The 17,495-nt window shown below is 38.3% G+C and overlaps 1 protein-coding gene across 1 annotated transcript; it reads left to right on the forward strand.

The window, feature by feature from the left end:
- The first annotated feature begins 288 nt into the window (after nucleotides 1-288).
- On the forward strand, nucleotides 289-17,210 carry LOC111973358 (adhesion G protein-coupled receptor F4). Its single transcript, XM_070446497.1, has 22 exons — nucleotides 289-393; nucleotides 1,076-1,179; nucleotides 2,787-2,835; nucleotides 3,151-3,309; nucleotides 3,480-3,647; nucleotides 3,783-3,818; nucleotides 3,910-4,068; nucleotides 4,213-4,368; nucleotides 4,464-4,499; nucleotides 6,251-6,307; nucleotides 6,449-6,505; nucleotides 6,638-6,691; nucleotides 6,772-6,866; nucleotides 11,715-11,776; nucleotides 12,230-12,342; nucleotides 12,701-12,882; nucleotides 13,048-13,218; nucleotides 13,382-14,737; nucleotides 14,942-14,983; nucleotides 15,087-15,137; nucleotides 15,368-15,428; nucleotides 15,545-17,210. The coding sequence occupies exons 2-22, from the start codon at nucleotides 1,078-1,080 to the stop codon at nucleotides 15,613-15,615; spliced, it is 3,237 nt and encodes a 1,078-aa protein (XP_070302598.1). The 5' UTR covers nucleotides 289-393; nucleotides 1,076-1,077; the 3' UTR covers nucleotides 15,616-17,210.
- Nucleotides 17,211-17,495: the final 285 nt, after the last annotated feature.

Raw genomic sequence — 17,495 nt, forward strand, 5'->3', positions numbered from 1 at the left:
CTGTAGTCACGTCCCTAATTCCACCTCCCTTTCACCCCCCAACCACCCCTTCCATCCATTTCATGCACTTCCTGAGTTCATCAGGCTAGCACTGGAGTAATATGATCACATTTTTGGGATTGTAATCAAGATTCTGACTCAACTCAACTATGCTCTCACAGTTCAAGGACAACGAAGAGAAACCTAAACCTGTCAAGCAGGTGATGTGGCATGTGGATAGCGAAAGGGATAGGGGAGATACCTAGTCAGTTYTACAACTCAATGCATTCAACTGAAATGTGTCTTCCGCATTTAACCCAACCCCTCTGAATCAGAGTACAGTGGCAAATTGGCAAGAGACACACCAAAACCTTCTTGCCCTTCCATGAGAAGTKAATTTAGAGAGTCGGAGAGGTAAGATTATAATTGTACTTTTCACATTTTATATTGAAAAGATGTAAATGATTTGATTGAGTTCATTTTTAAGTATGACCTTTCACAGGGTTCAGGTATAAATAGAAATGTAGTATTTGTTAAAGGTTTAACAATGTGAATACAGAAGAGTAAATGAAGGACTCTTAGACAACATATGGTGCTTGTGACACTGTGTCACAATTATTATAATAAGTAATCTTTCTCATCTCTTATTTGAACATATGTAGTATACAGATCKAGGAGTGCATGCTATGTGCGTCATTTTGAGCATGAATTTCAGATTAAATTGCATTTAATGCYATTGGATCAGTATGTACAGAAAAGTTAGGTTAATATATTCACTGAAATGCAGCAGAGACGTGACCAACCATTTGGTCAGTCATATGTTTCCTTCTTCATCAGACGCAACAATTTTCTTCTAAGCATTCCAATCAGGTTAATGAATATTAATAAGTAACATAATCAAGAAAACAGCCCACAAATACCTCAGCTGTCACCATAACTTGTGCGTATTTAGTTGTGTTTAATTGTATCCTTTTTGGCAACCATGCTATCTCACAATCTGCACACCATATGGTATTCCTTTGGGGGAAAAATCTCAAATGTGTAATATTGACAGTATGATGTTTTGTTTTGTATATCTTATGCTATATTCATACAGATATGGCCTCACCAAAGACAGTTTGGTACTTTAGTGTCCTCTTGGTATTTTGCTGTAGTCTGGAAAAACAAGATTGCTTGGAAACTCCAAATGTAACATCAGAGGTAAGAMGCCAGTCAATAAACTTCAAAAACTTTAAAAAATTGTTCACAAGGCGATATTTAGCATGTCAGAGAAATACCCGTGTGGTTCAGTTGGTAGAGCATGGCGCTTGCAACGCCAGGGTTGTGGGTTCATTCCCCACGGGGGGACCAGGATGAATATGTATGAACTTTCCAATTTGTAAGTCGCTCTGGATAAGAGCGTCTGCTAAATGACTTAAATGTAAATGTAAATACAATATTGTTTGAGCTACACATCTTTAGGTGTATCACTATTAATATAATATGTTTCAAAACAGATTTGTTTGTTGGTTCCATTTGTGCAACTACAGCATGTATACTTAGTAATTACACAAACAGCACAGGTGTGTAACTGTATCCACATTGTAATAACACTGCACATCCCTGTGTATCTGTCACGTTCGTCGAAAAGAGTAGATCAAAGCGCAGCGTGATCTTGGTTCCACATCTTTATTACTATGTGAAAACTCACCAAACAAAACAAAGAAGCACAAACGAAACGTGAAGCTACTGGTGTGCACACAGGCAACTATCTGTAGACAAGATCCCACAAATCACAAATGAGGAAATGGCTACCTAAATATGATCCCKAATCAGAGACAATGATAAACAGCTGCCTCTGATTGGGAACCATATCAGGCCACCATAGAAATACAATTCACCTAGATGACCCACCCTAGTCACTATCACGCCCCAACCAACATAGAGAATAAACAGCTCCCTATGGTCAGGGCGTGACAGTACCCCCCCCAAAGGTGCGGACTCCGACCGCAAAACCTGACTCAATAGGGGAGGGTCCGGGTGGGCATCTACCGTCTGGGGCGGCTCCGGTGCGGGGCGAAGTACCCACTCCACTAGCAGATACGCCATCGCCCATCCTTGTCGCCGGAAGCTCCGGACCGTGGATCCTCGCCGGAGGCTCTGGACTGAGAACCCCTGCTGAAGGCTCTGGACCACCGATCATCGCTGGAGGCTCTAGACCGCCGACCGTCGCTTGAGGCTCCGGACCGCTGACCGTCTCAGGAGGTTCCGGACCGCAGACCGTCTTAGGAGGTTCCGGACCGTAGACCGTCTCAGGAGGTTCCGGACCGCAGACCGTCTCAGGAGGTTCCGGACTGGTGGTGGGATCTTCGGTCATGTTCGTCGAAAGGAGTAGACCGAAGCGCATCGTTATCTTGGTTCCACATCTTTGTTACTATGTGAAAACTCACCAAACAAAAKAAAGAAGCACAAACGAAACGTGACGCTACTGGTGTGCACACAGGCAACTATCTGTAGACAAGATCCCACAAATCACAAATGAGGAAACGGCTACATAAATATGATCCCCAATCAAAGACAACGATTAACAGCTGCCTCTGATTGGGAACCATATCAGGCCACCATAGAAATACAATTCACCTAGATGACCCACCCTAGTCACTATCACGCCCCAACCAACGTAGAAAATAAACAGCTCCCTATGGTCAGGGCGTGACAGTATCTACCATGCCAATATATAAGGGGACTTTTTTGAGTGTTAAAACACCTACTTCATTTGACGCAATGATACAAATCAATGTTTTTCTGATTAAATCTATCTTTTCCAGGAATCACCCACTGATGGATCACAAGTTCCTTCTAGAGAAAAGCGAGAGGGTGAGTCAGCTGTTTTGTTTCGTTTTCACTTGTTCTGCTCAAACCTACGTTTCCGCCCCCAATGTGCTTGAAGGCACACTAGAAAATTGAAAAAAAGATCATATTGTTTATGTTCACACAAATCCAAAACAAATATAACAATTTACTTAGCAACAAACTTCGTTATTTATCTCACTGCTCTTTGCCATTGGATATTTGCTGTGTGTAGGATATTTGCTGTGTGCATGTTTTTATGTATATACATTTATTTTTATGGTCCACCAGAATTGTCCTTCGGGGACCATAAAGATCTCTTGAATGTAATTGTTTCCACAGTGACAGCAACATTCTATGAGAAAGTTGGTGAAGTTCAGGTGGACGTCTATGATATTCCACTTGAAATCTTACAATACCTAAAGTCCCGTGTGAAAGATTTAACCTACCCCATCCTGATCTCCAGTGTGTTAAATGTAACAGACATAAACATTACTACTGGTAAGAGTTTTTAATTGTTAATTGTCATTGTATWAAAAGTTCAAAACCTACAGGGCTCATGTGTTCGTAAATGGTGTATTTAAAAAACTAACTTGGACGTTGTTGGTATCAGAAGAAAACGTTGTATCTCCATGTTGAGGATGTTCAATCCACTTCCCCTCCATTCACAGAATGCTCCTCAGACCCAAGTGGAATCAGGTGCAGATGTGAGGACCAGTATAGTTGGTCATGTGACCAGTGTTCCTCCAATGGGTCCTGTGATGAGATCGTTGATGGGAAAATATGTGGATGTCTCAATGACTATCCTTCTGATGGAAAGTTCTGTCAGCCAATCACAAGTAACTATTTGATTCTCACTTCCACTTGGTGTTTGACATTGTACCTGTTGTTGTAGTTGTATTTAGTTGTTTTTGGCAACGTCTCCCAGCTGCATAGTTCTTCTTGTTGACACGTCTTTTACCTAATCCCAACAGATCTTACTGCTTGTCCAAGTCCAACTACTACAGCAGGTATTCCAAGAAGTTACTCAAGCAATAGATTACATTTACTGAAAATAATAGACATGCTTGTCATGATTTATTTWATTTTAATTTTCCATAGAGCCATCAACCATTTCTGGCAGAATTATTGAAATTGAGTTGGACATGACAGATATTTCAGTTACATTGATAGATGTACTTAGGGCCAGTGTGAGTGGCCTGACCTACCCTGTCCTGATCTCCAATGTGTTAAATGTAACGGACGTGYACTTCACTACTGGTAAGAGATGTCTGTTGCTGATGCTCATTTGAGTTTTAATTCCTTGTGCATTGTAAAATATATTCAAGAACTGGTTCAGATATTTTCAAATAGTTGGTCTCACAGATGATGATGATGTTCATTCCACTCTCCTTTCATTCACAGCATGCTACCCAAACAACACATGCAGATGTGAGGATCAGTATGGTTGGTCATGTGACCAGTGTCTCTCTTATGGGTCCTGTGACAACATCACTGATGACTCCTGTGGATGTATCAAAGCCATTCCCCCTTATGGACCGTTTTGTCAGCCAATCACAAGTAACTGTTTCCTTACCACCTCCACTGTGCTAGTTTAAGTATTCGCTCAGCAACATTTAAACTCTAAGCTTACCCCTATCTCCTTTACCACATAGATCTGACGGCCTGTACAACACCATCTCCAACACCAGGTATGAGACAATTATTCATGACTATTTAATTAACAAATGTTTTACTGTACTAATTACAGTCTTACTAAGAGCAACTTGCCATAGTGTTATTCATAGTTGTATATTTACTTGAGACCTACAGCTGTAAGACAAAAAGCTGTGAAACAGGTTAGAGAACCAGCCATCATCATAATCATCTCACATTTCTCTGCAACCACACCTTTACCAGCAGAAGAGGAATCAAGTACTGGTTTTACACAATAATCTATGTATTTCAAATACATGTAACAGTGTCGAAAATCCGCTGGCCTGTTCAGATGTGATTTTGTTTTGGTTATCTTCTCAGATTATTACAAGAGGGACAAATTATAGCTAGTGTATAGAAAGTAACTTAAATCTTCAAAAATTGATTTTCTGTTGGTATATTATAGATATTTAAAAATCCATAACAAATAACTTAAGCACTCCAACTCCTGCCGTAACAAGTAAGTTCCTTATGCCATGTAGGGTTGGGGAAATTCATGTATACTGAGAGAGAGAGAGAGAGAGAGAGAGACTTGGAAAATGATTCTAACAATCAATCTTTATTTAACATTGATGAATTATTGCAATAATGAAACTGTAGACCCCACACTCTTGAGTGTGTTGCAGAGAGCTTAACCTTTACAGAAACTGCTGGTTCTTATATAGCTCACACTAAAAATGCTTAGTCATGGCTGGTTCCTCCCCTCCCATGCAGATCGGGGGCATGGTAAGCCACCTTGGGTTTATCTTGTGGTTTTCTGCACCTGGTGTTGTTTTAACCCCTAACCCGGATTAGTTTCACAGATGCCAGGCTGATAAAGAACAATGAGGGTTTTGTTCTACTGCTCCAGGCTATCTCTATCTCGGTTACACCCACCACATCTTGTCTATGGAATGCGAGTCTGAGGATGTTGGTGAATGGAAAAATGCAGAGTCAGGCGCAGGACACAGATATGAGTAATAGTCCAAAATTTACTCAAAATATAAGTAAAGTTCCAACAAGGAACAAACACAATAAACCAGAACACTAACAAAACAAACCCACATGACAAACAATAACGCACAAAACAGAGAGGGAAGTCGGAGGGTTAAATAAGGAACATAATTAATGAAATGGAAACCAGGTGTGTATGGTAAAGACAAAACAAAACGAAAATGAAACATGGATCGGTGGTGACTAGAAAGCCGGTGACGTCGACCCCCGAACGCCGCCCGAACAAGGAGAGGGACCAACTTCGGCCGAAGTCGTGACAGCGAGCTGTAGATCAATTGTCAGCTCAAGCTATCTCTATTGATCATACGCCCAGATTAGCTGCAGGGAGCTAGAGTGGAGACCATATACACCCAGCACTAGTAGAACAAAAATGTCTTACTATTTGTTAAGTATTAATATCAAACAAATAAGGTAAATACGTCATTTTTCTCTCACAGTAGTTACTGTACATAACTACTCTTTTAATCAACATGCAATCATTCAGTGATACACAGCAATGTCAGTAAAGTAAATACTTTCAGGCATTAGTGCCAACAACAAAACAATCCACAAAACAGTCCACAGAGCAAGTTCAACAACTCCAAAAACTCCCTCCAGTACAACATCAAAGAAACAAATCAATCATATAATTTCATTGGACCTAAGGTATTTCCTTGTTATATTATTGAGTGAAGTCGGGCATCACCAATATTTCAGTTACACCAATGAGTTAAATATCATGTTTTTCTGTTCCACTGTACCTCTGTGCCAACAGCAAAAAATTCCACAGAAAGATCAACAACTACAATGACACCCTTCAGTACTACATCAAGTATACAAATCTATAATTTCATTTAATTTTACATATTTCTTRGTTACATGTTTGAAAGAACTTTGACATAACCAATATTCCAGTTACACCAATGAGTTAAATATCATGTTTTTCTGTTRCACTGTACCTCTGTGCCAACAGCAAAAAATTCCACAGAAAGATCAACAACTACAATGACACCCTRCAGTACTACATCAAGTATACAAATCTATAATTTKATTTAATTTGACATATTTCRTRGTTACATGTTTGAAAGAACTTTGACATAACCAATATTTCAGTTACACCAATGAGTTAAATATAATGTTTTTCTGTTCCACTGTGCCCTAGTACCAACAACAAAAGAGTCAACAGCAAGTACAGCAACTCCAACGACGCCCTCCGGTACGAGACCTCAGTTATGCAAATGTTTAATTAGAATTTCAACTTTCGCATTCTTATATTTTGTTATGTTTTTGTTTTAGAAAACACACTGAACCTACAATTTACTATGGCTATCACATTTGAGTCTAACTTCAATGATGAAAATAATGCAATGTTCAAAGATATTGATCAAAATGTGAGTATACTATATTCCCTCATCCTTATCACAATGTCCATGTGCTGTAATGTAAAGTGTCAACCTGGACTCAGGGGTAGATGTAACAGAGTAAACGCAAGAGTAAACGCACTCCATTTAGTGTGATACATTTTGTATGGTATGTATTCATTTGTGGATGTCTATTATTCATTTCACATGATATATGACAAATTACAATTCATATGATATGTTACAAATTCCAATTTGTTGTGGCTAATATTAGCTAGGTGGCTAGCTGGCAAATTTTTGCGTTTTTTTTTTGCGAAGCTAGGGGTTAATGTTAGGGTTAAGGTTAAGGTTATGGGGAAGGGTTATATAACATGCTAAGTAGTTGCAAAGTAGCTAAAAAAGTATTAAGATGTTGCACAGTTGCTAATTAGCTAAAATGCAAAAGTTGTCAATGATGTGAATCGAATATGCCCKAACCAACCTCCCGCCTTTAAAGGAATTAGTGGTTTTAGGTGGATATTTCATTTATGTTAGAGGGGTTGGGTTAAATGRGGGAGACATATTTCAGTTCAATGAATTCAGTTCAAATCAAATCAAATTTTATTTGTCACATACACATGGTTAGCAGATGTTAATGCGAGTGTAGCGAAATGCTTGTGCTTCCAGTTCCGACAATGCAGTAATAACCAACAAGTAATCTAACCTAACAATTCCACAACTACTACCTTATACACACAAGTATAAAGAGATAAAGAATATGTACATAAAGATATATGAATGAGTGATGGTACAGAACGYCATAGGCAAGATGCAGTAGATGGTATAGAGTACAGTATATACATATGAGATGAGTAATGTAGGGTATATAAACATAAAGTGGCATAGTTTAAAGTGGCTAGTGATACAGTTGTATAGCTGACTAGGTATTCCCCTTTCCCTTTTCCTTTTCCTTTAAAAATGTATCAATTGACCAATTCGGCACATTTGGGCAAACTTCTGGCAGACTTGAAACAAAATATTGTGCAGTAATGTAATTCTTCACTGGATCTGTCTGAAACTTTGCACACACACTGCTGCCATCTGGTGGCCAACATCGAAKAAATATTTTCTCTTATTTCAAAGATGATGGAACAAAACGCATGTTTTTTTTGTTTGTATTATCTTTTATCAGATCTGTGTTATATTCTCATACATTAATTTCACATTTCCACAAAATTCAAAGTGTTTCCTTTTAAATGGTATCAATAATATGCATATCCTTGCTTCTGGTCCTGAGCTACAGGCAGATAGATTTGGGTATGTCATTTTAGGAGAAAATGTAAAGAAAGTGTACGATCCTGAAGAGTGTTAACGTCTCTCAGCTACGAATCCKTTTTACGGGATCACTTTCCTAAACAACCGCTAGAATTGCAGGGCGCCAAATGCAAAAATATTACAAAAAATATTTATGATCATGCAATCACAAGTGAAATATACCAAAACACAGCTTAGCTTGTTGTTAATCCACCTATCATGTCAGATTTTGAAAATATATTTCACAGCAAAAGAAATCCAAGCTTTTGTGAGTGTAGCTTTCAATGCTACAACAGCTAGCCCCAAATTAGCATGGTCACGAAAGTCAAAAAAAGCAATAAAATGAATCGCTTACCTTAGATAATCTTCGGATGTTTGCACTCACGAGACTCCCAGTTACACAATAAATGTTATTTTTGTTCGATAAATATTACTTTTATAACAAAAAAACGCCATTTGGGTTGCGCGTTATGCTGAGAAAACTACAGTCTCGTTCCGGTCCTGAAAGGAAGATGAAAATMTCCAAACGTATCAGATTAAAAAATATTACAAAAAATATTTATAATCATGCKATCACAAGTGAAATATACCAAAACACAGCTTAGCTTGTTGTTAATCCACATATCGTGTCAGATTTTGAAAATATACTTTACAGCGAAAGAAATCCAAGCTTTTGTGAGTGTAGCTTTCAATGCTACAACAGTTAGCCTTATATTAGCTTGGTTAACTTGGTCACGAAAGTCAGAAAAGCAATGAAATTAATCGCTTACCTTTGATAATCTTCGGATGTTTCCACTCACGAGACTCCCAGTTACACAACAAATGTTATTTTTGTTCGATAAATATTACTTGTATCACAAAAAAACGCGATTTGGGTTGCGCATTATGTTGAGAAAACCAAAGCCGTGTTCCCGTTCGACAAATTCCAAAAAGTATCCGTAATGGTCGTAGAAACATGTCAAATGTCTTTTATAATCAACCCTCAGGTTGTTTTTAACAAACATAATCGATAATATTTCACCCGGACCATAACCTATTCATTAAGAGACAAAAGGAAAATGGTGAGCCCCTCTGTCGCGCGCAGGAAATATTCAGAGGACACTTGACTACTTTTGAAAAATMTTGCTCATTTTTCAAAATAAAAGCCTGAAACTATGTCTAAAGCCTGGTCACAGCCTGAGGAAGCCATTGGAAAAGGGATCTGGTTGATACCCCTTTAAATGGAGGTTAGACGGGCCTGGAAACACAGTTTWTTTTWATTTTAAATATCACTTCCGGGTTACATTTTCTCAGGGTTTCGCTTGCAGAACAAGTATTGTTATACTCACAGACAATATTTTGACAYTTTTGGAAACTTTGCAGTGTTTTCTATCCTAATCTGTAAATTATATGCATATTCTACGATCTGGGCCAGAGKAAATGTCCGTTTACGTTGGGCACGTTATTTAAAATAAAATAAAAATTCTGACCCCTAGCGCTAAGAAGTTAAATAAATTGACAGTGTTAAATAACACTAATATATGAGAACAATATATTTGTGAACAAGTGATTCATTTTGGCGTTATAATAAGGTTGGTAGCAACATGGAAAATTATTGTAGAAATCCGTTGCAGCTGAAGTCGACTACAAAATCCACAATGCAATGCACTCTCTGTGGGCTGGCTGGCTAGCTAGCTAGCAAACGTAGGTACACACAATAATACCGAAGACAATATCAGCATGTAACATAGCTAGTTAGCTGTAAAATCGCCTAAACAAACTGCACTGTCAGTTTAGGAGTCTACAATCTCAACATGTTTAACCTGCAGATATACTTTTGAAGCGATGGYAAATGTTGCCCATGCTACGTCAATGGGCCACACGTTCAATGGGCCCACGAATCGTGACATGACGTACTTTCTAGGAAAATGGGCACTTTTCTCAACATATACACTGACTTTGAGAAGGGATTGCATGATGATTAGCTTAGCAACCGTGTGGCGCAGCATGACAACGTGAATGTGATATCTTTGGCAACAGCACCATGCAATGCACCCTGGACTAAAGAGGCAGACAAATAGGGAAAATGTGCTAGAACATCTGTTAAATAACACATTTCTCGAGGTAGGAATATCGCAAAAATATAATCAATGGTTCATTCGAGAGAAGACATCCTCTCGAATTATTCCATTAGCCATTATTGAAATCTGACATGTGTTATAGACTTTTTTGCAATCTGAAAGTCATATTCCTATTAACTTCCAGGGTAGTGAGAGCAATTTTATCATGGTGCTACGTCATACCGGACATATTTCTGCCTGCTTGAATGCCAATAACTCAGATACACATGAAAACATGAAACAACCCAGGAAAATCTAAAGAACAGTCAGAGATGCACAAAAACCATATAGCATTCAAAATGGGTTAACCTTAACTTTAAGCTGGGTGTAGACTACACACAATTTTGGACCCGATTTAACTGTCCCAGACAACCCACTGGGCACACACAAGTTGAATAAATGTTGTTTCCATTTCATTTCAGTGAAATTACGTTTAACCAACATGGAATAGATGTTGAATTGACGTCTGTGCCCAGTGGAAAYTCTTTGAGATCGGAGACAAAATCCCCACGTCGTTGCCTACTCGGGGCACGCGGCTGTCACCTACGCTCGTTTAATGTGAGCCGGTCAGAGACTCAATCTGAGGACTACTGATCCCATCTTTGAGCCGTCCCAGACATCCCAATATTTTCAAACATTTGATTTTATCAGCACAAWATCTGCAACGCTCTTGTAGTGTGAGATGTGCAACGACAAGTTTTAAGAACAGTGATCAGCAGTATCCAATGAGAGCTCGCCAGAGAAGAAACCAAAGATGATGACGTTGTATTGCATCACTTTGAATGTGTAGACTGTCGAGCAAGAGCGATGACTACTACTAGTATGCATTCGTAAATTGCCTTTACCAAAGCCAATGTGTCAAATCGTTACAGCTCTGAAGTTCACAAACAATGTTATTCAATTCAAAATGGATTGGCTAAATATTTTAACTCTGTATGGCAAACATGAATGTCTGACTGAAAATGGTAATGAGGCTGCTTTGAGCCACAGCTCATTCTAGCAACGTTAACAATCTAATCACATCATCACATCATTGTTTTGGCAAGACAGTGTGATATAGAGAATCCTCACAACCAAGTGAAGAATCTTGTAGTGTATGACCCCCCATCTGTGCCACATTGTTTAGTGTGCGCAACACTAACTTGTCAAGACACAAAACTACAGGAAAGACTGTCGTTTAATGTGAGATGCTCAGAGATGTTAGGAGTTTGAAAGTCATGTCGTGTACGCCCGGCATTATGTAACCATACCAAACGTAACATATCATTCTATTTTGAGTGTCACGTATTTACATGTACTACATAAGTYGGATCTTATTTTGATCACCCTGTAGCAGGAGAACTTGTAGTATATTTGTGGTTTGAAAGGCTTCTGATGTTTTTACTTTCCACGTTTCTGGTTTACTTCAGAGAGCTTTCATTTCATGTCCTTTCAAGTCTTTATTTTAACTCACTCTTGATCAATAATAATTCACTGTCTCACACAGATCAAAGTCATATATAAGAGAAACATGCAAGGATTCATATCAGCAAAGTTAAACAGTTTTAAGTAAGTTTTGTCCCGGTGTTATTACCTCTATTCAAAATCTTTTACATTTTATGTTATTTCAAGCCTTCATTTCATGTGCTAGTAATTTGAATATTCAAATACCAAATGTCACCTTTAATTTAGCCAATATCTCAACTTTCAGTATAATGTATAATTTCAATCCCTAGTGATTTTGAGGGATATATGGGCCCTATAATACTTGTTGCACAAATGTAACGAATTGAAGGTTGCTAAGCAAAGCTGAAATACTAACAATTTAAATTGTGGCACACAATGTCCAATATAATAAATACATTTTCAGTATACACCCCAGAGACAAGAGTATCCCTTCGAAATGAAAAGTACTTTGGGTTGATGTTATACAGTGTATGTATGGGCTACTTTTGCTAATGTACACATGCATGACATTAATTTGTGGATAGGTTTTCTGATATTTCTTTCTCACATGAATAGGAGTGGAAGTGTTATTGCAGATTTTACTGTTATGACAACAATTGTCAATAATGGGGAAATTGCAAAAGCAAAACAGGATATTGTCTCAGCACTTGGAGAAAAATACAAAATAGGTAAGTACTTGATTAGGTTAGTATTTGGTGGATAAAAGTTAGTTATTACTTGTCCTGAAATACATTCAAAAAGTATTTAGATCAGTTTAAATTGTGGCAGCAGTACATGTCAGTTGATTTTAGATTAATGGTTCACTTTCTTGCATTTCTGCTGTGCATCAAAATATTGTCACAAGAATTTCGCTTAAATTCGCCTTCATGTAATCACATAATTCATGAAATGTAATCTACAGTTGTAATATCTATAAAATTATAATTCTAAATATTTTATAAAATATTGTATATTTATATATTTAAGGTATATGTGAAGTAATGTTTTCACGTCATGATTTCACAAATCCTATTCCATTTCTCTCAGGCTTTCTCTGCGTGAATGATCCGATCTTTGGCAATGGACAACTTAATGAGAAAGTTGTAGTATACTGCAAATCGGATGAAGTGGGTCAAAAGACTGCCATTTGTCAAAAAAATGGCTCGTTTTCAGATCGGGTGGACAACTGTGTCTTAAAAGAAATTGAAAACCTGTTTTCTTTATCTCAAGTAATATGTTAACATATTAACAATTTTCACTGGATATAAAATATACTCTATATAAAAATGGTTTAGTAATGATGGTATTTCTTTGTTACAGTTCTGTGTATAGCATCAATCCTGAAATTCATTTGTATTTTTTCTTTCCTTCATCACTTTAAATCCACACATCAGGCTTTAGTGGGGACTGATCTTCCAGTCTTTTTGGAAAGACTCCGCAACAGCACTTTTAACCTCCWAGGTAGAATAGTTGCATCACCTGCAACTATTTCTACTATTGTTAATATTCTAACAAATGTTGCAAATGTGTCCCGAAGTACCCCAATAAACAAACCATTGATGAAGGTATGTTGACATCAACAGTATCACTTTATATCACTAAAAAAAAATCTATTTAAAGATATTATAATGCTAATTTATTAAAAGTTGAATTATAGAACATACAGCATCGTTTTTATTAGGATTTCAATAATCCTGTACTAATTCTGATTTCTATCTTGATTTCTAGAATTTCCTGGACACGGCAAGTGTACTTACTTCCAATGAAGCAAAAACCTCCTGGGGTGATCTAAACAAAAACCTCATGAAAAARGAAAGCTCAGCCTTTCTGGGAACCATTGAAACAATTTCCAATTTCCTTACCGATGACTTTTTTGACATAGAAACGCAAGGCATTAATTTAAACAAAACCACAGTCAACAACTCAGTCAACAACTTATTCAATTTAAACTCGTCTGTRCTGATAGACATACCAGCATCTGAAGCTTCCTTCAATTCAATCACCATAATAACATTTGACTCCTTGTATAATGTTTTACCTGCCAGAAACAGCAGCAGTCGGAACAACAGTGTCAACACCATCAACGGAAAAGTGGTTCTGGTGAAGGTGAATGGCACAATCAAGAATGTGACTTTCCGTTTTGACGTACTGAACAAGACACTGGCCAATCCTCAGTGTGTTTTCTGGAACTTCAACCTTTTTGACGGCCTTGGAGGATGGGATGATAAAGGATGTYAACTGCAGTCTGATAAGAATGGCACTGTCACCTGTCACTGTAATCATCTCACCTCCTTCTCCATTTTGATGTCGCCTTTCATTCCACCTGTGTTAAGAGTCGCTTTGGATTTTATCACTTACATTGGAGTTGGCATATCAATGGGTTGCTTGGTTGTGTGTCTCATCATTGAGATGTTGGTATGGAAGGCTGTGACTGGAAACAACACATCTTACATGCGTCATGTCTCTGTAGTGAACATCGCCTTTTCCCTTCTGATTGCTGACATTTGGTTCATTATTGGTGCAGCAATTTCCGACAATGAAAAAAAAGATCTACCTGCGTGTTCCACAGCAACATTTTTCATCCACTTTTTCTACCTGGCTCTGTTTTTCTGGATGTTGGTCTCAGGCCTTTTGCTGCTCTACCGGACTGTCATGGTTTTCTCTCACATGTCTAAACCAGCAATGTTGGCCATCAGTTTTTCTTTGGGCTATGGAGCTCCCCTCATCATTGCTGTCATAACTATCGCAGTGACAGCCCCAGGGAAACAATACATTAGAGGGAATGATGGGGTTTGCTGGCTCAACTGGACAGAGTCAATGGCCCTTCTGGCTTTTGTGATCCCTGCCCTGACCATAGTGGTCATCAACCTTTTGATCTTGATTGTGGTTCTGTTCAAAATGCTGAGGAGAGGTGTGGGGGATGTTACCCAGCCAGATGAGAGAAATGCTTTGGTGGTCATCGCCAGGTGTCTGGCCATTCTGACTCCCTTCTTTGGTACTACCTGGGGACTAGGAGTAGGAACCATGACTAKASCAAACAATCTAGGAATCCATATTGTGTTTGCGATCTTCAATTCCTTACAGGTATTTAACTCAGTTAAATAACACTAGTGATTAACTGTTCCTCAGTGAAATACAATTGACTTGAAATATATATATATATATATTTAAATGCATTAAATTCCCAATGGCATGTTATACTAAGTTAAGATTTGGATAAATGTTTACAATTAAATATACTGGACTTTGGTATAGTAATTCCATCCTTCACCATGTTATCATTCAAAGGGTTTGTTCATCTTGGTATTTGGAACACTTTTGGACAAAAAGGTATGTTCCTGACACACTTACTGATACCTCTCATAGTATGTATTGTAATGTGCTGTGTTCTGACAATTCATATATTTGATGAACTCCTTGTCTGTGCTTTCAGATCCGGGAAGCTCTGACAGGAAGGTCACACGTGTCCTCCAACCGCACAAGGGTAAGGGCTTTATTCAAACCACACGGCTGCATAAGATAGTATGATCATGTTTATAATTAAATATGTTATAAATCTAAATTATTTGTTGCTGGCCACAACAGGTTTGTTACACTATTGTCTATGCTTACTCATATGACCATTTTATTGTATTTATCACTGTGTAGAACATGTCAGGAAGTTTACTACCTTTAAGCTAGTATTGAATGTTTTATATTATATTCTCGTTTCAGACCACAAGTGCTGCAACATCATCGTCAAGTGGTTTGGGATTTTTCCGGATACGGAYGAGAAGTAAGTCTATAGTATAAAGCAATACTCTAAGGCAATTGGGCACAACTTCACATTAAMTTGCCCTTATACTACAGTATGTAGTGCCATTGTTTGACCTATTGTTCCTACTGTTCCAGATGTTTTCAACGTTTCAGCAGCTCCAACATCCAGCACTACTGGTGCATCAGAGACTTTCATCAACACTTAACTCAATGCAACAAATGTGATTATTATGAAATAACCTGACAATCAAAAGGTGTTGACACACATCATCAGTTGACGCACTAGGTTACAGTAGCTAACACCTTGAATGTGACCTTGAAGTGACTGCCACTAAGATCTGACCCCAGCTCACAGTGACATCATTAGGGGTTATGTCTAACACAAAGCGATTCATTCTGAACTATATGGTATTTGAACTTTTTAATCGGGATTGTTGAGTATTATATTGAAAAACATGATTATTGTTTGTTTGGGTGTGGGGGTGTTTAAATAAGAGTATTACTGTGTAAATGGATTAATCAGCTAACATGAAGAATGGAGATTGTTTCTGAAATAACACATTACATTCTCTCTTTGAATAATTCACTGTTCATTTTGTCACAATTTATTTTAAGTTTAATTTACATGTAAAAGGTCATATATTGTGGAGTCTAAGACCAGTGGTGTAAAGTACTTAAGAACAAATACTTTACGGTACTACTTAAGTCGTTTTTTGAGGTAACTGTACTTTACTTTACTATTTATATTTTTGACATATTGAACTTTTACTTCACTACATTCCTAAAGAAAATAATGTACTTATTACTCTATACATTTTCCCTGACACCCAAAAGTTCTCGTTACACGTTGAATGCTTAGCAGGACAGGAAAATTGTTCAATTCACGCACTTATCAAGAGAACACATGGTCATCCCTACTGCCTCTGATCTGGCAGACTCACTAAACACAAATGCATTGTTTGTAATTTATGTCTTAGTGTTGGAGTGTACCCCTGGCTGTCTTTACATTATTTTAAAATGCAGGAATTGCCGTAGAGCTCCGAGACAGAATTGTGTCGAGGCACAGATCTGTGGAASGGTACCAAAAYGTTTCTGCAGCATTGAAGGTCCCAAAGAACACAGTGGCTCCATCATTCTTCAATGGAAGAAGTTTGGAACCACCAAGACTCTTCTTAGAGCTGGCCGTCCGGCCAAACTGAGCAATCGGGGGAGAAGAGCCTTGGTCAGGGAGGTGACCAAGAACCACATAGCCACTTAATCCGGAAGCCAGCCTCACCAATGTGCCGGAGGTAATACCGTACACCTGGCGACCATGTCTCTGGGCCCGCCACAAGAGTCTCTGGCGCACAATGGGGCAAGGACATCCCTACCAGCCAAACCCAGACAACGCTGGGCAACTTGTGTGCCGCTCCAAGACTCACCTGGTCGCAGCTGCGACAGTGCCTGAACTTGAACCCAGAAACTCTGGTGGCACAGCTAGCACTGTGATGGAGTGCATTAGACTACTGTGCCACAAGGGAGGCCATTTATTTTTGATTCTTAAGTATTTTTAAAACAAAATTCTTTCCGACTTTTAATCAAGTAGTATTTTACTCGATGACTTTCACTTTTTCTTCCGTCATTTTGGCGTCCCGAGTGMTCTTATTCACTGCATCTCAGTGCTAGAGGCGTCACTACAGACCCTAGTTCGATTCCAGGCTGTATCAGAACCGGCTGTGATTGGGAGTCCCATAGGGCAGGGCACAATTGGCACAGCATTGTCCCGGCTAGGGTTTGTAAATAAAAATTTGTTCTTAACTGACTTGCCTAGTTAAATAATGGTTAAAAAATCTATAAAATTATATTAAGGTATCTTTACTTTTTCTCAAGTATGACAATTGGGTACCTTTTCCACCATTGCACAAACTAATATTTTTTTTTTTTTGTTGCAAAATGTGTTTTTTAGACAAAACTGCAAACTTGTTCCAGAAAACACACTGATTGATTGGCCAGTGTCTTCAAACTTCAGGCCAGGGCATTCATGGAGTTGGTCTAATGAGAATATGTGGTAATCAGCCTACTCCTTGCTTCAGGACCGTATGGTCCA

The sequence above is a fragment of the Salvelinus sp. IW2-2015 genome, linkage group LG14, assembly GCF_002910315.2.
Source record: "Salvelinus sp. IW2-2015 linkage group LG14, ASM291031v2, whole genome shotgun sequence".
Classification (NCBI taxonomy): domain Eukaryota; kingdom Metazoa; phylum Chordata; class Actinopteri; order Salmoniformes; family Salmonidae; genus Salvelinus; species Salvelinus sp. IW2-2015.